Raw genomic sequence first — 23417 nt, forward strand, 5'->3', positions numbered from 1 at the left:
TGTGTACCATAGACAAATGAGAATAAACAATAAATCAAAGAGCACAACAGACGGTATTATCGCTCAAACAGCGATCTCTTTCAGACAACCTGGTGGACAAGAGAATTATAATACTTTATTGTACAAAACAATGTAGGTAAATTTAGTACAAACTAATAAGGTACTAATATTTTGCACAATAGGCGGTCTTATTGCTTCACAGCAATCTCTGATTAATTTTTCTTTTCTTAAACATCAATAAGGTTGAAATTACTTATAAAAGATTTCATCAACATAGTCAAGCTCTTTTATAGTTAAATAGTAACACAAGAAATATATATTATTATTAAAATGAGTAGTATAAAGCTGTCTACTCACTTACCTGCCGCAAGGGCAATATTGGAACAATCTCGGTTGCACGGCGGTCGGAGCAATTTCAGTTGTTCTCTAAATTGCCCCTGTTTGCCTATACACATCACAATTAAGGAGAGAATTTAGGGTGCAAACTCAAACTCAAACTCAAACATTTATTTATTCAATTAGACTTCTTCGAGAAGCACTTTTGAAACGTCAATACATATTTTTAACATTTACCACCGATTCGGAAAGCAGTATCTATGGAGAAGAATCGGCAAGAAACTGCATATTTCAATTTTTCAATTCCAATATTACCCCTGCTGCAGTTACGTGTATAGCTGGTTTAAGATATAAGTTGTACATGATGAAACAAATTACCGTTTGAAACAAATGAAAACCATTATGGCTGCATTATTCTATCACTGAATTACACTAAACTCCAAAAATTAAACGGTAATATTAAAACGTTGTATGTAAAATAGTTCTCCTTACAGTATAGACACGCCGGGCGTGATCACGCGGGTATCGAACCTGTTCAAGGGCCATCCCGAGCTGATTGTGGGCTTCAATACTTTCCTGCCACCGGGGTACAAGATTGAGGTGCAGAGTAACGGACAGGTGAGATTATTTTATATATATTGTAGTTGGTGTGGAAATGTTTTGTGATTTCCAAATTGGGATAGGGAAATATAAAATAAATTAAATGATTGGTGATATGTAGCGATGTAATTGATTGTTTTGTATGTGATTTAGTGGAGTGTATGTAGTTTATAAAGTACTAGTGGTACCTACATGTTTAAACTATCCTATCTCTCAAGTTGGATCGAACTGCACATGGTGTGCGAATTTTATTATAATCGGTTAAGTGGTTTAGGAGTCCATTGAGGACAAACATTGTGACACGAGATTAATATATATTAAGATAATAAAATGTTGGGTAAATTATCATAGTTATACCATGTATTATAGGAATGGATTGTCTCCTGGATAATAATAAGCGAGCGGAACCAGGATGAAGTGCTAGCATTAATTATTATGCAAATTCCTGTATTTTATATGTGTTTGTATTTTATGTATGGCTTAAGGAGAACTATACCATTTAATAAAAACACTTCTAATTAGTATGTCATTAAGGTATAAAATATGATAAACAATTTGTTTTATAGCATTCTCTAGTCTGGTTGCATAATCAAAACCACAAACTTGCCATGTCTTGACCTGCCTCTATAAAATCAATAATATTACGAAACGTAATGTTCTATTCTTATATTTTGTAAGTCTAGTTTTAACTGATGTGTGTGTTTTAATTGAAATGACCGCCTCCTTGGTACAGTGGTTGACGCGTGAGCGTAGAACCGAGGGGTCCTGGGTTCGATTCCCGGTGGAGACGAAGAAAAAAAAATGTCTCGGTCTGGTAGGACACAGAAGGCTGATCACCTACTTGTCCCTAAAGAAAATCGATCAGTGAAACAGATGTATGAATAATGCATCTGCCCCTTACCCCCACTACGGGGACACGGGACTTCACTTTTTTGTGTTTTAATTATCACTTCAACGATTTATATTTTTAAACAAATGATTTATTTAAAGAACGCTTCGTAACTCAATTACTTTTCTTTATTTTAAAAATTATACCCAGTAAAACATTAGTAATATAAAAAATATAAACCAAATGTATTTTTTATAACCATTTGTTTATGCGATATATTATATTAATTGATAACTAATACCTTTTAAATCGGCACTATGTTCCAATTTTTATTGTGAATCATACATAATAGCTTTTTTTAGCAAAAGATAAACATTAAATTGGATGCACCTTATCAGAGATGACTATTGACTATCTCTGATTCATACTATTTAAATTTAAAATGATAATAACTACTTTTCTCAAATAAAGCGACAAATTTTATTATATTGTTAATTTGAAGAATCACATTACACTGTGTTTCTACAATAAATAATAGAGAAATAAATGCGATGTGTTATAACAATATTTGTAAAGAGAGAGTAGATTAAGCAAAGATTGTCATTATTAAATGAGAAAAATTTATAAAGAGTTTTACTAACTTATAAATACAAATATATATATAATACATATAATAAATAAATAAATATATAATAATCGCAGTATCTTTTATCTATCATAATTCTAAATCATATTTAAACAGTAAACACACTGAAAGGTATGAAGTATAACCAAAACAATAATATATTTACAATCTACAATCTACATGATGAAAACAATTACCGATTGATCGCAATGATAAAACTAATGGCTGCTTTTTAAGTTCTGACTACCCCAAATACCATACCTTACTAATCTACCACATAATCCATATAACAGCAAGATCTTGCTTCCAGGTATCAGTATCGATGCCATCCCCCAGCGGGCATATAAAACCACCAATATACCATATTAAAGATAATCTATATGATGAAAACAATTACCGATTGATCGCAATGATAAAACTAATGGCTGCTTTTTAAGTTCTGACCAACAACCGTACATACACACGTATCCATTCAAGTACTCCATATAATAGCAGCTTCACTCTTCCAGGTGTCGGTATCGATGCCGTCGCCGAGCGGTCTGGGCGCGGGCGTGGGCGGCGTGGGCGTGGGCGTGGTGGGCGGCGTGGTGGGCGTGGGCGTGGCGCACGCTCAGCACGCGCCCGCACCGAGCGCGAGTGGGGTGCTGTTGGGCGTGCACCATGCGCCCGCGCAGCCGCAACTGCTGCATTTGTTGCCGGTGCAACAGTGAGTGTTTTTATTTATTATTATGACGTATTTTACATTTTTAGGGATTCGAAGCTCAAATGGAAAAAAGGGAAATTATAGGATCACTTTTTTGTCCGTCTGTCTGTATATATTTATAACTTACTAGCAAACCGGGCGACCTCTGTTTCGCCACCAGAGACCTTTTCTTTGCTATAAACCTCACGGAGCCCGAGACCTTTCCAACGAATGCAAAACCGTGGAAATCGGTTCGTGCGTTCTGGAGTTATAGCGCCAGGAAGGAAAACCCGACTTATTTTTATATAAAATAACTTACTATATATTAATATTATAAAGCTGAAGAGTTTGTTTGAACGCGCTATTCTTAGGAACTACTGGTCCGATTTAAAAAATTATTTCGGTGTTAGATAGCTCAATTATCGAGGAAGGCTGTATATTGTAATGGCATTTTAGTATGTTTATCGATCCAAATGTAATAGGGTAACGATTTTCGAGTCTTTGAATTTTGTGACTTCAATAAATGATTTATATTTGAATTATCTTAAAAACTACTTAATAATATGCTCCTGTTTATACTGTAATCACTGTTTACTTAGATTTTCATTCTATTTCCAAAATGATGAAATTAATTACCGATTGACAGCAATGATAAAAACTTGCGGCTGCTCGAAAGAGTTCTGACTAAATCCTCCCAAAAAGCAATAAATAGTCCATAACATCCATACAAGTACTATATATATATATAAAAATTAACAGGTCCGTCAGTCAAGTGGTGCACAATCTGTCTGTGAATCCGAGCCCAGCGAATACACTGCATCATATTTCGCAAGCGCATCAGCAGATTGAGGCAGCCGCTATACAGCATCATACTAGTGGTGAGAATTATATTACTTTGTGTCTAATAAATATTATTACTTAAAAGAGTCAATTTACTTTCTCTAATTATGTTTAAAATAGTTTTTAATGGTGGATATTTTACTATGGATATATTGTAGTGTTGTTCAAATATTCATTTTGAAAAATATTGCATAAGTACTTAGATATTGGAATGATTATTATTTTTAAAATTTCATAGGATTATTATTATTACATTGAAATAAAAATTATTATCAATATTGTATATTGCTGATATTCTTTTAAGTTCTTTAATATCAGACCTAACCTTCATCTGATAGGTTAGGTTATAGGTTCCTCATTTTGGTTGAAGAAATAAGTGACAAAAAATAAAAAGCATCTTCTATAATACTAAAATAAATAAATACATAATACTAAATACTAATACAATGCTATTCAAACAGGTGGCCCACCAAGTACAGGCAGTCACGCAACAGCGGCGGGCCAACCGGTAGAGTTTAACCACGCTATCGAATATGTTAATAAGATTAAGGTGAGTGGCTGTTTATTTGTTGAACTAAATAATCATTGCAAATTCATTGTTTAAAAAGTTTGAAATTTCATTATTTTGAGTTTCCTCTGTCACCCTTTTTTATTACGGATTATAGAACAAAAAATGTTACACATGAGTTTATAACCAACTTTCAAAAAGTATAAAATCAAGTTATTAATACTAGAAATTGATGTACATATTCTACTAAATCTATTCTTTAAAAAATATTATTATGTACACTCCGTGGTTACTATTTTAACGTCGAATATTATTAATTAATAATTTATTTCAATATTTTAACACAAAATATTCCCCGCAGTCCCGTTTCTCCCGGCAACCGGACAAATACAAGCGTTTCCTGGAAATATTGCACGCGTACCAACGCGGCCATCGTGATGTCAAAGAGCCACAGGCGAAACAGCAGACGGAACAAGAGGTTTATTCTCAAGTGAGTAAATAAATAAATAAATAAAAAAAATGTATGCGTGTACTAGAGTACACACGTAAGAAGTGAAACTTCTTTATGACCTTAAAAATGTCACGAGTATGGCGTAACGCAAATATGTCACGCGTACGGCGTAACGTAACGCAAAAATGTTACACTAAATTTTTGTTCAACCCAGATAAAGAAGTTTCACTTCAATAAAGCTTTATTTGTTCTATAAGAATATACAATTTTAGTTACAGTTACAGTTTGAGTACATTGTAGAACAATTATTTAGACACCAATCTAGTTTATATAATTTATATAATAATATTAGTAATTGCTAATTAATATTACTAATTATTAGTAGTGTCAAGTGAGTATCTGTGCTATATTCTGTAATCTATGGGGTGTAGAGTGAAATGAAAATGTTAAGATTAGAAGAGGAGCTTGGCAAACAAATTTATATTAACAATGAGGATTTAGGCATTAATCTTAAAAGGTCTGTTTCACTGCAATGATAACATAATCACAAGGAATATTTGCATCATATATTTTCTTTGTTTCCGTATTAGAATAACTGTTTGTATAATGTACAAACATGTAAAGAAATGGGTAAATACGTGGTTGTAAATTTTTATTCATAACATAAGCTATTTTCATAATTAGTAATTACATTATTATAAAAACAACAATTTTATAATAAAAGTGGAATGAGTGTTTCTTTTAAATTAAAACTAAACTATAAAATGCAGGCCATGAAAATACTGTTACAATACAAAGTCTATATTATTTTTTAAAATGACTTGTTAAAAACTAATAATAATACGTTTAACAGGTGGCAAAGCTATTCGAGAACCAAGAAGATTTACTAGCGGAGTTTGGACAGTTTCTACCGGATGCTAAAGCGGTGACCAAACCACCGCACATACCGACGCACGCCAGATCGCCTCCGCCGCCGGTATGTATTATATTATTATTTAATTTAAAATATTTGGGAAAAGTGATATAGCAATATTAATTTAACTTGAACAGGAATAAGATTAGAACAAACAAAAAAAATGTGTGCGTGTACTAGTGTACACACGTAAGAAGTGAAACTTCTTTATGACCTTATTTTTCCAAAAATAATTTACTATATGCAACTTTACAGAAATACGTCGAATCGCGCGTGGTAGGGATAAGAAAAAGATGTAACGGAAAAATGTCACGCGTAACGAAAAAATGTTACACTAAATTTTTTTCCAACCCCGATAAAGAATTTTCACTTCAACTTGGTTAAAAAAAAAGACTAAATGAAATAGTTATTGGACTTGAACAGAACACAGTAATACATATAATAATATATAGAATGTATTATTCAAGAAAAAAGACGGAAAGAAATATTTATTTAACAGCTAAAACTTACTAAATATGGAATATTGTTACAATATTTGTAACAATTGTTTGCTGTAAATTGTGCTCATTTTAATGTTTAATATTATTAAGTCATCTTAATTATAAAGTATATTATACAATAGTAAATCACATCACATATGTTATAATATCAAAATAATATTTTTCTTTGTAGGCACGAGTGGAGCCCGAACCGGAGAGATTCACAAGCGCTGCATCTGCATCGCCGCCATTACCCCAACATCCTATACACCATCCACAGGTAAATAGTTACATACATACAAATACTAAAATTAAATATAACATATTGACTAGGAATAAAGTCTCGAAAAAAATAGGTGTTTTTAACATATTTTTACGACAATACTATAACACTTGTGTAACACTTAAACAAGATTTAAATAAAAAGTACATACATATTTCCATTTTTTATGTTAACATAGTAGTAATGATTCAGTAATGATTTATATTATATAATATATCTACGTAAAATAACTTATTACATGAATTTGTTCAGGTTCCGAAACACACAAGTGCAAGTAACGTGAGCGCTCCGCCGCCGCAGCATCATCACCTCAAGAGATCGCCCAGCTTCTCGTCTTCTACACCAATTTGTAAGTAAAAATATTTGTGTAAAAACAATAAAAATATGTCTAGTCTGTAGTTTACTTTTGTTTGATGAAGTAACTTTGTGTAATACTACAGTTAAATATTCAAAATGACATGACTTTCGATTCAATAAGTATTTTTCAGTTAAAAATATGTATTGAAAATGATGATGACGATTATATCCCATGTTTTTAACATTTTAACTACGATAGGAACTTGATAATAAGAATATAACAACCTGCAATATAATACAAAATTTCTGATAATAATTTAAAAATAATACATTTCTTAAACATCACATAGAAAATAAATTTATTTTTTCAGTTAGTTGTTTATCTTGATATTATTAGTTATTACAATAGTTTACTAGTCACAAAAATATTATAGTACAAATTTTATTTATTTTACATATCAATTTACTACAACAAAACTGCTTATCACTATCACTACACATTGTATAAAACAAAGTCGCTTTCTCTGTCCCTATTTCCCTATGTCCCTTTGTATGCTTTAAAACTACGCAACGGATTTTGATGCGGTTTTTTTGTAATAGATAGAGTGATTCAAGACGAAGGTTTTAGTATATAATTTATTAGGTTTTAGACGGCGAAGCCGCGGGCGGTAAGCTAGTTATTCCTAAAAACCATGTCAATAATACTAAAATTACATTTTCCAACAGCATCCGGTGCGCCTCCCGCCAAAAAGCCCCGCGGGTGCGCTGTTGCCGCGTCGGGCGCGTTACGTGACGTGTCATACGCGGAGGCTGCCAAACTGGCAACCGCGCACGAGTACAACTTCTTTGATAGAGCGAGACAAGCGCTCAGGTCGCCGCATGTGTATGAGAACTTTTTGAGGTGGGTTGAATGTTATGGAAAATAAATTTTTTGAATATAAAATTGTATTTTTGGCATAAATTGTTAAGGATAAGTAATTACTGTGTATGCCATTAAAAAATTTGGTTTGCAAGAAATAACCGCTAATAAATCATTTTGTCAGCGTACAAAGATTTTGTTAACAATAATTAAAATCAGGCTGCAATTTGTGTTCTGTAAATATTGTTAAGTAGGGAACCATAGTAAAAATTAAGTCATAAATGTTTTTATTCTAGTAATTAGTTTGAGTGATAAATAGCTGTCTATAATAAATACATCTAGGTTTGATACAAAAACAATGGTGAAAATTACGATTTTCAATGCTCAAGATATTATCATTTAATTTACATAATTATAATTATGTATTTCTATTCTATTGATATAAGCCCTTTTGATCACAATTATCAATTAATAAATAATTTTTGAAATAGACTCCAATTTTGATGTTAAACATTGTAATAAGGGCCGATTTTTCAATCCTTGGTTAAAATTTATCCGTCCAATAAAGTATTACACAAACATTTTAAAATGTCACCTGTAAACTGTCAAATACGGACAATTAGAATACATTTTTGAAATGGTTTTTTAATACGTTATTCAACGAATAAGTTTTAACCAAGGATTGAAAAATCAGCCCTAAGTGGTATAGAACAAAAAATTAACTCCCTTCTCCATACAGATGCCTGCTACTATTCACGAACGAGATAATATCGTCTTCAGAACTACTATGTGTGGTGTCACCGTTCTTATGCAGACATCCTGAATTACAAAAGTGGTTGCAAGACTTTTTGGGTCCGGTATCACCACCCCACACTCCAACGGCGCCTAATTCAGGTAATTTAGTGCTTTTTAGAATAATAGATTTAGTTCCAGAATCAAAGTTCAAGATATGAACTGAATTTTAAATTTCATTCAAGTTAGTGCAATTCAAATGTTTGATTTACTTGATTGATATATACATGATAGGATAGGATTTGTGTTGACAATGATGTAAATATTCCAATATAGCAGATTTGTAACTTTCATGGCATAAAATAGGAGACAATGATGACAAGAATGCGATGTGTGCTACAGATTGTCAGTGTTGATACACGCATGCTGCCTTCCTTCTGATGTCTCTTTATTGTAAATATTTCTGCAATATTATCAAAATAAAAAATGTGTGCGTGTACTAGTGTACACACGTACGAAGTGAAACTTCTTTATGACCTTATTTTTCAAATAATAATTTACTGTATGCAACTTTACATAAATGCGTCGAATCATGCGTGGTAGGGATAAAAACAAGATGGCGCGTAACGGAAAAATGTTACACTAAATTTTTTTCCAACCCCGATAAAGAAGTTTCACTCCAAAAATTTAAATACTTCATAATTTTTATTCGAGTAAGGGCTGATTTTTCAATTGTTGGTTAAAACTTATTCATTGAATAACATACCTACCTACCATAACTACCTTTTCGTCCGTATTTGACAGTTTATGTAGGTGACATTTTAAAATGTTCGTGTTATACTTTATTGGACGGATAAATTTTAACCAAGGATTGAAAAATCGGCCCTAAAACATACACTTTTATTTAACTTATGACAAAACACAAGTTCTCTACACAAAAGTAAACATTACATTCATAAATTTATTACATAAAACAATAGCTTACATAAACTGCATAATTTGTTCACTACATTTAATTTTTACTCCAACAAAATCCATACTAATATTATAAATGCGAAAGTAACTCTGTCTGTCTGTCTGTTACTCATTCACGCCTAAACTACTGAACCAATTTGCATGAAATTTGGTATGGAGATATTTTGATACCCGAGAAAGGACATAGGCTACCTTTTATTGCGAAATATGTACCGCGGGCGAAGCCGGGGCGGACCTCTAGTAATTAATAATCTATTGTTACACAGGTTACAACAACACAAGCGGTTCATCCACCCTCCTCGGTTATGAGAGATCTCGTTTAGGCTCTGAGAGCAAATCTCGAGAGCCGTTAGGGCTTCCATCTGCGCTTGCTTTATCTACACCTCTGCGGCATGATAGACCGCAGACTGAGACTAATTTGGATCTTGGTAAGTTGGAAATTATTTCAATGTAAAAAGTTTTTGAAGTGAAACTTCTTTATCGGGGTTGGACAAACATTTAGTGTAACCTTTTTGCGTTACGCCGTACGCGTGACATTTTTGCGTTACGCCGTACGCGTGACATTTTTGCGTTACGCCATACTCGTGACATTTTTAAGGTCATAAAGAAGTTTCACTTCTTACGTGTCTACTCTAGTACACGCATACATTTTTTTTAATATGATTTTCATGGTAGTTATGCCAGATTTAGTAACGAATAGTTCCAGCCCCCCTAGTCAAATGGCTTTCTGTTAGCGTAGCGGTCAATAGAATAGACTACGAATGTATGAGATTGACGTAGGCTGTAGATAAACGTAACAGAAAGCCACTTGACTAAGGGGCAGTTTGTTTTCGCTTTTAATAGATTGCTATCCTCAGTGTTCTAAGTCCATTTATTTATAAGAAAATGTTGAATAAGTTACAATATAGAGACAGTAGTTTCCACTGCAGAATTTCTACACTTAATTTATAATCTTCAAAACTGTATAAATATAGTAATAATTCTATTCAGTTAAAAAAAATTGTTTCTACTTTTCTATGAGTTTTATTAGTTAAATTTAAATTAAAAACAATGTCGTTTAAGAAAATAAAAACCTTCATTATGTCTAATACCCCATTTTCTTGTAGATCTATCAACATGCAAGCGTTTAGGCACATCATATTGCGCTTTGCCAAAAGAAGCGGCTTCGAGACGTTGTTCCGGTCGCACCGCGTTGTGTAAAGAGGTTAGTATTTATTTTTCTTTGTAAAAACGATAGATTTATAAATAAATATAAAGGACAGAAATGTTGAAATAATTAGACAAAAAATTATGACCAATGTATCAATTCATTTGTCTGTATAAGGCATAAGAAAAATGATCCATATAAAACAGGTTTAAACCTGGCATAATGGGTCATTTTTTAAACATAGTGTAAAGTGTCGGTGTATTTAAGAGCCAAGTAAACTTTATTTTTAATAAAAGGACATTTAGATGATTAAAAGAAGTCGAGTTCGTGGATAATTTTTATGTTAACTAAAAAAAATAGTCCCAATTTATAACGTTAATAATTTTCAACAGGTATTAAACGACACATGGGTGTCAATACCGACGTGGAGCGAGGATTCCACATTTGTGACGTCACGTAAGACGCAATATGAGGAATACATCTATCGCTGTGAAGATGAGAGATTTGAGGTAAGAAATAAGTTTTTATTTATACTTGAATATTGTTTTGTTCAAGCGTTAAATAAACTTTTGTTCAAAGTAGAGTTAAAAAAACATATAATATTTGATTATACAATACCAGAAATCAGAAAACGTATAGTCTGATTTATGCTACCATGGCTCGATCAAACATTTTTGGTATAATTTTTGTATGGAGTGACTCATGCAGTGCAGTCGTCTATGTAACGGCGTTGAAATTTGTATGGATATTGTTTCAATTGATTCCCGGCTTCGGCTCAGCCCATTCCCGGCACAGTGTAGCGTGAATTATGCTTTGTATTGTTTTCTTTTCGTGAAAATAAATAAAATCAGATAACATATTCATTTGCCTAAAGAAGGTTATTATAAATATGTACAAACATGTTTCTAAGCATTATTTATTTAACACTTCCACAATTCCAGCTGGACGTCGTCATAGAAACGAACGCGGCCACCATACGCGTGCTAGAAGGAGTACAAAAGAAACTGGCCCGTATGCCCGCAGATGACGCGGCCAAGTATCGCCTCGACGATTGTCTGGGCGGGCACTCGCCGACCATACACCAGCGGGCACTGCGCCGGATATACGGTGATAAGGTGGTACGAACGGCGCCCCGACTGTTGGCATGCGGTAGCACTGACTGACGTGGGGTACAGGGGACAAAGTGACGTGGGTAGGGTACAGGGGACAAAGTGACGTGGGGTAGGGTACAGGGGACAAAGTGACGTGGGGTAGGGTACAGGGGACAAAGTGAGGGTAGGGTGCAAAGTGACGTGGGTAGGGTGCAAAGTGACGTAGGGTAGGGTGCAAAGTGATGAGGTGTAGGGTACAGAGTGACGTGATATGAGGGATACATACTGATGTTACAAGTGATATGAGATATGACATGAAATAATGTATTTTATTGTGATAGCGTAGGGCACAGATACGTTATACGATAGAATAGAGCCCCGTGATCATGGTTAAAATTGTTTTGCAACAAAATTGTATTTAGCAACGCTGCATGTTGCCCAATTGATAACGCATATTATAAAAGCAAAAATGTTGATCAATTTTTGCTTAATAAATTACAACTTAACAATAACAAAATGGACATGGTTGAAATGATAAAATAAGATACTACGGATAGTAGGGTACACACTTGTGCTAGAAAGCAAGTAGGGTACAAGATGACGTGATAAAATTGCCGAGACCTGATAGTAGGGTACAGACTGACGTTATGCACTCAAGTTAGAAAGAAAGACGGAGATAAGAGCCTTTAAATAACTAATTTTAAGACAAAATAGTAACAACTTATTTATTTAACGGGAGCATAAGGCAAAAAGACTAATTGACTCGACAAGCATGTATAGATTGACGAATCCACTTTAGTAATTAATAGCCTAGATTTTGCAGTTGTTTGCCAACCAACTATAAAGTAGAAGCGTAGATTTGATTATAATTAGTTTCCTTTAGTATTAAATATTTAATAAATGGTATTGTTTTTGGTTTTCCTCTTTTTGTATTTGTTATTATTATAATGACTATTCGTTTAATTTATGTTAAGATACGGATAATAGAAACTTAAAAGTGAAATTCTTCGGTAAGATTCAAATGATACCAAAATCGTCGCCTTACTCCATGACGTGACAGTATTGCCATGACGCGATCTAGAAATTTCACTCTCAACGCACGTAAATTATTTTGAAATATTGGAAAGAAGAGAAACCAAAAATATACCATTTTATTATGTTATTTATTTATTTGATTTTATAATTATATATTTTCAGAAATATCTATTAATTTGACATTACTATTTGCATTGTATTGTATAGTAGTTTTAGAAGCTAGTAGATGATTTTGTTTGCATGAATGCATCTGATAAATAATTCATAGTTTAGCATTACCTTTACAGTATATTTATTAAAAAGTAAAAACAAAAATACTTGTATATAATATGTATCTATCTATATTTAAAGTGTGCTAAAAATACACTTATAATAAATGATACATCATCCATATTATTTCTCAAATAAAAATAATATTTATATGTATACAACCTTAGTAATTGACATATAGCTTAAGGTGCTGGGCCCAAAACGTTTAGAAATCAAAATATATTAACTCAATACTTGTTTACAGGCAGTGGACATAATAGCGGGTTTAAAGAAAAACCCAGTTGTTGCGGTGCCAGTTGTTCTGAGGAGGCTTAAAGCGAAGGAAGAGGAATGGCGGGAGGCACAGAAGGTTTGTTTTTGTTGAATAAACTATCACTACATAGTATAAAACAAAGTCGCCTTTTCTGTCCCTATGTGTATGCTTATATTAAAACTATGCAACGGATTTAGATGTAGTTTTTTTTTACTTTGGAAATTTCATTATTTCATCATAAATCACATGGTAGCCAAAAATTTTATGATTGCAAGAATGAATTTTTGATAATATCCCTAGCAAATGCGTTGCGAAAACAGATTTGAAAAATATTCGTCTTAATTTAAAATTTGAGACAATGATGACAAGAATGCGATGTGTGCTACAGATTGTCAGTGTTGATACACGCATGGTGCCTTCCTTCTGATGTCTCTATCAATTTCAATGTTTATTATAGTTTGAACAAAATACAATATTGTCATCAGATTAATAATGTTAATTATTATATGCAAAGTAAATTATTAAATATCGTTGAAGAAAAATCAAAAAAATAAAATAAAATCTAGGTTTCTTGTATCCAAAAAAATCATTACAAAAGTTACAGAATTTATATTTAACTAGCTGCGCTTCGCAGTTTTACCCGCGTGTCTCCGCTCCTGTTCGTCGTAGCGTGATGATATATAGCCTATAGCCCTCCCCGATATCTAGCACCGAAATAATTCTTCAAATCGGACCAGTAGTTCCTGAGATTAGCGCGTTCAAACAAACTCCTCAGCTTTATAATATTAGTATAGATTGACAATTCACTTTTTGCATGTATTAAACATCATTACAACAATTGTTGTTGGATCTAGGCAATATTAACACTATAAAAACTTTACAGGGCTTCAACAAACAGTGGCGGGAACAGAACGAGAAATACTACCTCAAGTCACTCGACCACCAGGGCATTAATTTCAAGCAGAATGATCTAAAAGCAATGCGTTCAAAATCTCTATTTAATGAGGTGGAAAGTGCATATGCCGCGAGGAGACCCGGGCCGCATTATATAGCCGATTATAACATGACTAGCCGGCAAGAAGGTGAGTTATTTTTATGTATTACATATATGTAAATTTTGATGAATCGGCTAAAGTTATTCTCTCAGTATATTATGTACATTCATAATCCATGTTATAATCTTTGTTACAAATTATACCTAATAGGTTCGACTGATTTTATTTAAAAAGAAACTGTTTATATTCGAAGCCTTTGTTGTTGCTGCTTAATAAAAAATGTAGTCAATACTACGGAGAAATTTTCTAATAATAATCTTCTTATATATAAAAATGAATCGCAAAATGTGTTGGTAAGCGCATAACTCGAGAACGGCTGAACCGAATTCGATAATTCTTTTTTTATTATATTCCTTGAAGTACGAGGATGGTTTTTATGTAGAGAAAACGTAAATATGTACCACGGGCGAAGCCGGGGCGGACCGCTAGTTTTATTTAAAATCGGTTGTAGTGTTCTAGATAAGTTGTCACCTATAAACATTCTATTCTTTATAAAATACTAGCTGTGCCGCGCGGTTTCATCCGCGTGGCTCCGCTCCTGTTGGTCTTAGCGTGATAATATTTAGCCTATATTACTCGTGGATAATGTAGCTTTCGAATGGTGAAAGAATTTTTAAAATCGGTCCAGTAGTTTATGAGCCTATTCATTACAATCAAACAAACAAAGTTTTCCTCTTTATAATATTAGTGTAGAAGAAAATATTAAACCCTCGTCTGTCGGAACACAGATCTGAGCCAAAAATTTTGTACCCGTTGTCTGTCGTGGCACAGATCTGTGCCAAATCATCGCCGGTTGGAAATTAGCTCATTGTAACGCAAATATAGTTCAAATCTGCATAAACGACTATTTAGTTGATAGCTTATGAATTACTGAATATTTAAAGTCCATCACTTAATAATTTGACCGATAAATATTCGAAATATAACAGTAATTATGTCATACTTTAGTCGAGTAACTTTTAAATTTTAAAGTTTTAAAAAATGTAAAATTTTGCGGAAAGTTGATAAACGGTAAGTATTTATTGTTCTTTTTATTATTATTCACTATATATCCTAATGTTTATGTGCCGAAATAATGAAAATTACCAATAATTATACCACAAATAATGGCTCCAAATATGTATCTACCATTTCACTGTACGTTGCTTAGTTTTTGACCCCTGGTTAATCGTATTTTATTTTTAATATTTTATTTGTTTTTTACATCATTTTACAAGAAATTTTATGAAGATTTTTATAATATAATTCAAAATTTGATACTGTGTTCCATTTTAAAGATATTTCGTTTTCAATTCAGAACCGACAATAATTTCCCCGTAAAATTCGCGTACAGGATGTTCGCATATTGTATGAAATTTAAAAATTTAATTGTTCGTCTTCATACATATGTTTTGTTTATATTGATGGGTATCGTTTTTGTGGTATTTATTGTCCTCAGGTTTAATACGATATAATCAACTATACAAATTATAGTCCGTAACCTCTATGGAATTCCTTTAATTTTAGTATATTATGGTTAAAAGTGTATATTATATGCTGGAAAAATAGTAAAAAAAACCTACATCGGGAACAATGGTTTTCACTATGACCTATATATAGGACAAAGTGACTATGTTACTATGTAATTTGTGTAGGACAAACTGGAAAAGAAATTTAACACATTAATTGTACAACATATTCTTACCTTAATACAAATGCAACATATTATTTTTTATTGGGGAACCATATGTTTCTGAAAAAATAAAAAACCGGCCAAGTGCGAGTCCGCCTCGCGCACCGAGGGCTTCGTATAAACTTATTTTTTTAATTATGCTGTAGGTATCTTTTATTTCATATTTTAGAATTCTTTATCTGTGCTATAAGACGTTGCTATTGTAAGTTTTTATAACCTTGCAAATGTCGAAAATTACGAAAATTTGCAGCATAAACGGTTGTATCTTTTGATTGCGTTGGCATATATTATGTTTGATTCTGTTTTTATTTTGTTTTTCTGTCGTCTCACAATTTCAAAATGAACGACAACACGGGAGTTGTCATTTTTTAAACCCAGATAGTCCAAAGATGTTTTTACACATATTTTGGGGTTATTTCTTTAAAACTGGAAGAATGTTTTTTTATAGTTTTGAACCTCAATACGATTCGCGCTTCAAGGACTCCGAACAAACCTACTTTTTATTATGTTTTAACTTCTAGTGTTTTTAGTGAATTTTTCTTTATCTGTGCTGTAAAACCTTGCTTTTAACCAAGTCCACTTAACTTTTGACCCGTAGGTTTTGATTCCCTTGCTAGTAGTTGCGGTTTTCAGAATATGCCGCATATGAATATTATTTCTTCTGATTGCGTCTTAAATCTTATATCTCCATACCAATTTGCATGAAATTTGGTATGGAGATATTTTGATACCCGAGAAAGGACATATAATAGGCTACCTTTTATTGCGAAATATGTACAACGGGCGAAGCCGGGGCGGACCTCTAGTCTTATATATAAAAATGAATCGCAAAATATGTTGGTAAGCGCATAACTCAAGAACGGCTGAACCGATTTCGATAATTCTTTTTTTATTATATTCCTTGAAGTGCGAGGATGGTTCTTATGTAGAGAAAACGTAAATATGTACCACGGGCGAAGCCGGGGCGGACCGCTAGTGTATTATAAATCTGAGTTTTTAATGTGAATATCAAGTTAATACATGTAGCCGTTCATTAGATGTAAGTTGAAATTATTATTTTTTTTTTATATAAAGTGTAATTAAAAAAATCATGTTATTTGCGATTATTCTTATATCTGTTTTATAAAACATTGCTTTTTACCAAATTTAAAGATTTTATGTACTTGGGAAGTACCCTGTCGGTTTTGATTCCATTGCAAAAGTCAAAATTTGCTAAAAATTGCAGCATTAATGGCTGCATCCCAAAGGGTTTGGTTTTTAAGGGTCCAGAACCCTAATAGGATCACGTCTGTCCATCCCATCTGCCCATCTGTCTGTCAAGACCCATTTTCACAGGAACGCATGATGTGACATAAAACTGAAATTTATATTGATTACTTGAGTCGATTGAAGCTGTGAAAAAATCAAACTTATAAACCAACGCAATCAAAAGATAAAGCCGTTTATTAACTCAGGCCCCGGAATCACAGACACAATAGAAAATCTATTGTATCGTGGACCGATCGGGCCGTTCGGGGCTCAATGGGTTATGCTGCAAATTTCGACATTCGCAAGGGAATCGACACCTACAGGGTACTTTCCGTGTACGTAGAGTTTTGAAATTGGGGTAAAATAAGGTCTTATAGCGCAGATTGAAGAATAATTTCGAAAAACATAAAATTTCGGAGTTACAACATAATAAAAATGTTGTGTGGTTTTATGAAACCACGGTAAAAGTGAAACTGTTCGAACGGTTCCGAACACTGCCTTATACCTACTCGGCAGCCGACCGTCACGCGACATGCGCTACACAGACCAAAAAGTTTGAGACGATGTAATAAAAGTTTCACTTTAAAAATTGGTTTGTTCGGAGCCCACGGTGTGCGAGTCCGACTCTCACTTGGCCGGTTTTTTATTCTTATGTACTATATGTAGTACATTCGTAGGCCGAATGTTAAAGCTGATGTAGATCGCTGTCTGAAGATTATTTTTATTTGCATTCATGACTTTAAATAGCCTTGGAACATTACTTATTTAATAAAACGAAATAAATGCATCATTTGCAGTAGGTACGCCTGCAAATATAAATATACCCTCTCATTTTGTAAATGACTAGCGATAACAATTATTGTATTTTTGCCTTTTGGTGTCAAAACTGCTTCTATTACCCAGAAGAAGAATGCAATTTTTCTATTTGAAGATTTCAAATTGCTGTTTAAACTACATAATCAATAATAACTTATTTGTTAGGTAACCCTAAAATAAACTTCCGTCTTGATATTTTAATTTTCTTTCGAAAATAAAAATTTGTATTTGATAGAATAACCTTTTCTGATTCGTAAGCATTTGAGTATCAATAAAAGAGAATTCAAATGGATCCAAACAACGATTCTTATGGCAATGGAAGACAAGACACTCCAAGGCTTACTTTAACAATAGGACGTAACAGTATTTGAAATCAAGAAATATAACTCTGTATATTTTGTCAAATGAACAGATAATAATACTAACACGATTAGTGTTTGGGAATTTACAGCTTTTAATTCCTGATACCAGGATTCTTCATGAAATTCTACACATAACACGTCTTACTTTATTCCAATCAAAATATTTTTTAAGTTTCATGCTGTTTGTGTACTATGGACCAGAGGCGGCTCGCCCTAAGGAGCGCTGGTGCAGTGAACTCCCATAAATAATTATAATAAAATCATACTCCTTAATTTCATTATTAATATTAATTATTACTATTTAAAATCAATCGTAATCGTAAAAATCTACTGTCAATACCAATGAATATATCCATCATTCCATCATTCCAATTTCCATACACTTGAATAATACTGTATTTATACAGTAACGCGCGAAGGGGAGCGCTCACGATTGCGCTCCAATGAAAAAATATTTAGTACATTTCCTAATACGAAATCCAATAGGAGTGAAAGAGATGGTTTGCCAGTGCCTGCGCGCGTGAAACAGAAGATTTTCTATGGAAAGATAGCAAAATTCGGTGCGCCGCTCCCGCAAACGTTGCCGGTTCGTTTTTACCGCCGCGCGCGACATTGCCACTCTCTATATTATAAACAAACACTCGACTCTCGAGTCAACTTCAATGCACGCGCGCGAATGCAAATTCGGGAATTTTCTAATTAAAATCATAAGATACGTGTTGAAATAGTCTGTAGTTATCAGTATTACTTGTGAGTGTGAAAATGAACAATTATAATGTGGCGTTCATTAAAAAGTGTGTTAAAACGTTACAAATTCGGCTTGAATTGAAAGCAGGGACTGCCACGGCCTGACCTTGACCTTATGCAAAAATGTACGACAAAAACGAAAACATATACGCGTGTGTTTAAATCCGAACAATATTATGTGAAAACACCGTGGTTGTATGGTTGTGATGAAAGCAACAACAGACATTTACGAATGTCATGTCGCTTTAAGTTATAGATATTTTTGCACACCAAAAAGAAAGACGTATGTACTTATTTCCTTTATAAGTAATTTTTTTGATAAATGTACTGCTTTACACCACGTATTTTCAGTGTTTTATTTCAAGTGAACACCCATAAAATTTTGTCACGAGCCGCCTCTGCTATGGACTCCCTAAACTACTGAACCGATTTTAATACAATTTTACCGATTAGTTTATATCTTAATTACAATATGCTTGGAAATACTGCATGTATTGAAGTACAACTAGATTGGATAGCGTTCATCACTTTCCTGATCACATTCAAGTGGAACCTCGTGGTAATAAATCGTCGTCTCGAGGCGGTCGTTGTGTCCGATCCGATGTATAAGAAAAAATGAACAGAAGTTAACATTATTTATGCTAAGTTGCAAATATTCCTATTTATTGGCCAATGTTGGCGTCAACACCACACATTACAACCACATGAGTATATAAATAGTACAGACACAAAGCTTCATAAGAATTTTTTTTTTCTGTCAGTTAAGTAAAATTTATTTAAGTAAATAAAACATTTAGATGTATAATAATTGTTTATTTATTTTGAATCTTTAAGTTTATTGATTTTTATCCTTAACATAAGCTGTATTTTATAAAAAATATTTAAAACTCGAATTTCCGAAATTTTTGATTTATAAGTTAAATGTAACGGTTTATAATTAAGTTATGGTATAATTAAATGTAGATTTCACTTTTGTACAGCTTAGACATTTTTCTGTATGGATACAGTGCCTTTCGATTTGTAGTTGGACAACATTTCATTTTATAGGTACTATATTATAATAATTAAGAGCATGAAAGAAAAAAAGCATTTCTTCATAATGCTATTGTTACCACAAAAAATATTTTCTTAATCGCTAATTTTAAGAAAAAATAAATTAAAATTAAAATTGATGTGGAGACGTTATACATACAGACGTTAGAACAAAGTCCACCATAAGAATGAAGTCATTTAGGAATAAGACGATTTTTAAACATTAATAAAAACCTAAATATTTTAAAAAAGTAAAAATTACTGTTAGTTTTTATCTAGTTTTGATTAAAATAAAAATAAAAAAAAAGTAGCAAAAGTTTTTGAAATGTTCTAATTTTGGAGCAGACTGTAATGTCTGTATTTGTATGAACATATGTGGAGATCGCGTCCACTTATTTTCATGCGTAAACGATGATATTCATACTCAACTTTCTCGAATTTTTATAAAATAAACCTATGTTTTTGTTATATTCACTCAAAAGATTGTCTATTCTAGTGTGAAAATACAAAAATAAAAATCTAAAATACCTTGATATTATTTTTTTATGAGTATTTTTCTTTACAATGTCATATTTTTTCAAAATGTGTGGGAAAAAATGCTTCTAATAAGTAAAATAAACACGCCAGGGAGTAAGTAAGGTAACTAATATAAAGTTTGGTTATCTAGTTAGCATCAAAATTTACAAGAGTGTCACAGGTTAAAGTTTACATCACAAATTTTAATATCGAAAAAAATCGGCAAATCAGCGCCGACCGCTCGAATTTCTCCGACAGACAGCACCTTTTTGACGCGGCGCGCCGCGACAGCTGAGGGGTTAATCTATGTTTATAAACTGTTCAATTTTTTAATATTACAAGCATTTGTAGCATACTAATAACGGTTATTTTTGTTTTATACAGCCTTAAAAATATTTTTTTTTCAATATGTATTATTATAATATGTAGCGTATTCATAACATTTTTTTTTTGTTTTGTCCAGCTATAAAAATAGTCCGCGACGCAGCCGAATTACTAATACACCACGCACGGCGACAGACAGCCATACAAAAAGCGGAAAAACGACGTATAAAGCAGTTGTTGCGGCATTTTCTGCCGGATTTGTTCAGTCATCCGCGACAACCGCTCTCTGATGATGAACGGGATGACGGTGAGTGCAATAGAGTGTATTTAGAACTTTATTTAGGACAATTTTCACACACGGCACGATCCGATCCCATACCACACCCCGGACACTCCATACAAAATTATCGTTTTGACAGTCACACTGTAGAGACTGCAAATGTGTGTTTAACACTTTATGGTTGGCACATTTTTGACTAGCGTAAAAAAAAATCGCGTTTTTCTGATGAAATACATCTGTAAACAGCACAATATCTAACCATTTTCTACGAAAAACGCTTGAATGTGTGACACATAGAGCAAATTATGCTACTGCTGAATGTTGTCGATCTAATAATACACCGCGAACGAGGCATTTCCTGCCGGATCTTAGTGATTTAGAGCATAGACTGATAAGTGATAAGTGATAACTATTCACAGTATAAACATGGAACGGTTCACTCACACACCAAAAATCCTGTCTAAGTTAAAATCGAAAATTTTATTACAAAAATACACACAGGTTTCTCTTAAAGTAAATTTAACATGATGAAATAAATGCGATGTGTGCTACAGAACAACCCTGTTGATACTCGCATGCTGCCTTCCTTCTGATACTAATAAAAACTTAACATATATAATATTTAACACATAAAAAACAAAGTTTTATATAAATTTATTTGTTTCAGAAGACAAGGAAGAAGCGACGAGTCCCGACAGTCCGACGGCCGGACAGAATGATGAGAAGAGTAGCGTCAAACAAGAGAAACAGGAGGTAATTATTGTATAAATTGGATTTTATGTAAATATGTACCGATTAATTACAAAAAAATTAAAATTGACTTGAAACTATAGGTTCAGCTGGAACAGCGTAATAGAAGGGCAGTCAAACAATTGTTTTATTCAATATAAATATAATTATGTAAACATATTGCTTATTTTACTGTGATAAACCTTTTGATGATCATTTTAATTTTCTTTCCGTGACTAAAATGTAATTACATTGTATTGATTGCATTTCATTCTTTACTAATAAGTAAATTGTTAAGTCATTGTTTTCCTTAGATGACTAGCAAAAAACTTAAAAAAAATTATTATTTTCGTAAATACATATATAGATTTTAATATGGATATTTTTTATCAACAGTCGTCAGAGTCTGACAACGCGTCGGACAAGAGCACGCGCAACAATAAGATTGACAAGGAGAATAAACCGAAAAATAATAATAACACGGACACGAAAGGTAATTTATTATTTTATTTATAAAAATGACAAATAAAATCTGTAAGTTGATAATATATCCACCTATTGTTATGAAAGTTTTACGTATAAATTTTAAAAGAATAGAATAAATTCGAAACAGGATAGAAATATCGAATTCAGTCTCATTTGTCATGCAGATAATTTTGTAAGGCATATTAAAACACAATTAATTAATAATTATTATATTCACTAAGAGACAATGATGACAAGAATGCGATGTGTGCTGCAGATTGTCAGTGTTGATACACGCATGCTGCCTTCCTTCTGATGTCTTAAAAAAATTAAATAATATTTTGATACTAAATTTGCAAGATTCTCATCATAAAACGAGCAATAATATTTAGAACTAGCTTCCGCCCACGACTTTGTACGTGCATCCCCGTTTTTCCCCATTCCCGCAAGAATTTCGGGAAATCCTTTTTTAGCGGATGCCTACTAGATCAAGAGCCCACGACGGCCAGACTTTCCTTTCTTTCTGAAAGTTGAAAGTTTCTCTGTATATGTCTCCGATACAGATAAGAACGACTAGCGATTATCAAGTTTGGGTTGTGGTTACTTTGGCAGGAAACAGGTAGTGAAGGTGTATAAAATAGTACCTAACTTTCATTATAGTTTAAAAGCTAAATTTTATATATGTTACTTGGGGACCTATAAAAAGACATTACCTTAAGAGCCAGACAGTTTTCATGGTTCTTACATCTAGCCAGACACATTTAAAAAATAACTAACATATCATCAAATTCACATAACTACCTAAAAGCGTAACAAATATGAAATAACCCACTAAAAACATTAGTTAACTATAATTATTAAAAAAATAAAAGTATAATATATAAGTAATAAAGTTATTACTTATCTTTTACTTAGACTTATGTTGATGGAATTTCACGTATCCCGATGACTTTTTTATTGTGTCAT

The 23417-nt window shown here is 32.8% G+C and overlaps 1 protein-coding gene across 1 annotated transcript in view; it reads left to right on the top strand.

The window, feature by feature from the left end:
• The window catches only part of LOC149896557 (paired amphipathic helix protein Sin3a-like), a 44601-nt gene that overhangs the window by 13946 nt on the left and 7238 nt on the right, over positions 1–23417 (top strand). The window contains exons 6-24 of the mRNA XM_090117467.1: positions 831–954; positions 2900–3096; positions 3832–3950; positions 4374–4462; positions 4782–4910; positions 5725–5847; positions 6457–6543; positions 6799–6895; positions 7570–7744; positions 8442–8596; positions 9676–9837; positions 10516–10613; positions 10949–11065; positions 11498–11674; positions 13197–13301; positions 14089–14287; positions 21117–21284; positions 21925–22010; positions 22383–22479. Coding sequence (XP_089973593.1) covers positions 831–954; positions 2900–3096; positions 3832–3950; positions 4374–4462; positions 4782–4910; positions 5725–5847; positions 6457–6543; positions 6799–6895; positions 7570–7744; positions 8442–8596; positions 9676–9837; positions 10516–10613; positions 10949–11065; positions 11498–11674; positions 13197–13301; positions 14089–14287; positions 21117–21284; positions 21925–22010; positions 22383–22479 — 2504 coding nt within the window. The remainder of the gene's footprint in view (positions 1–830; positions 955–2899; positions 3097–3831; positions 3951–4373; positions 4463–4781; positions 4911–5724; positions 5848–6456; positions 6544–6798; positions 6896–7569; positions 7745–8441; positions 8597–9675; positions 9838–10515; positions 10614–10948; positions 11066–11497; positions 11675–13196; positions 13302–14088; positions 14288–21116; positions 21285–21924; positions 22011–22382; positions 22480–23417) is intronic.

This window comes from Colias eurytheme, chromosome 28 (genome assembly GCF_061535395.1).
Source record: "Colias eurytheme isolate Ceu_HAF_F1 chromosome 28, ilColEury1 Martin Lab GWU primary, whole genome shotgun sequence".
In the NCBI taxonomy this organism is placed as follows: Eukaryota; Metazoa; Arthropoda; class Insecta; order Lepidoptera; family Pieridae; genus Colias; species Colias eurytheme.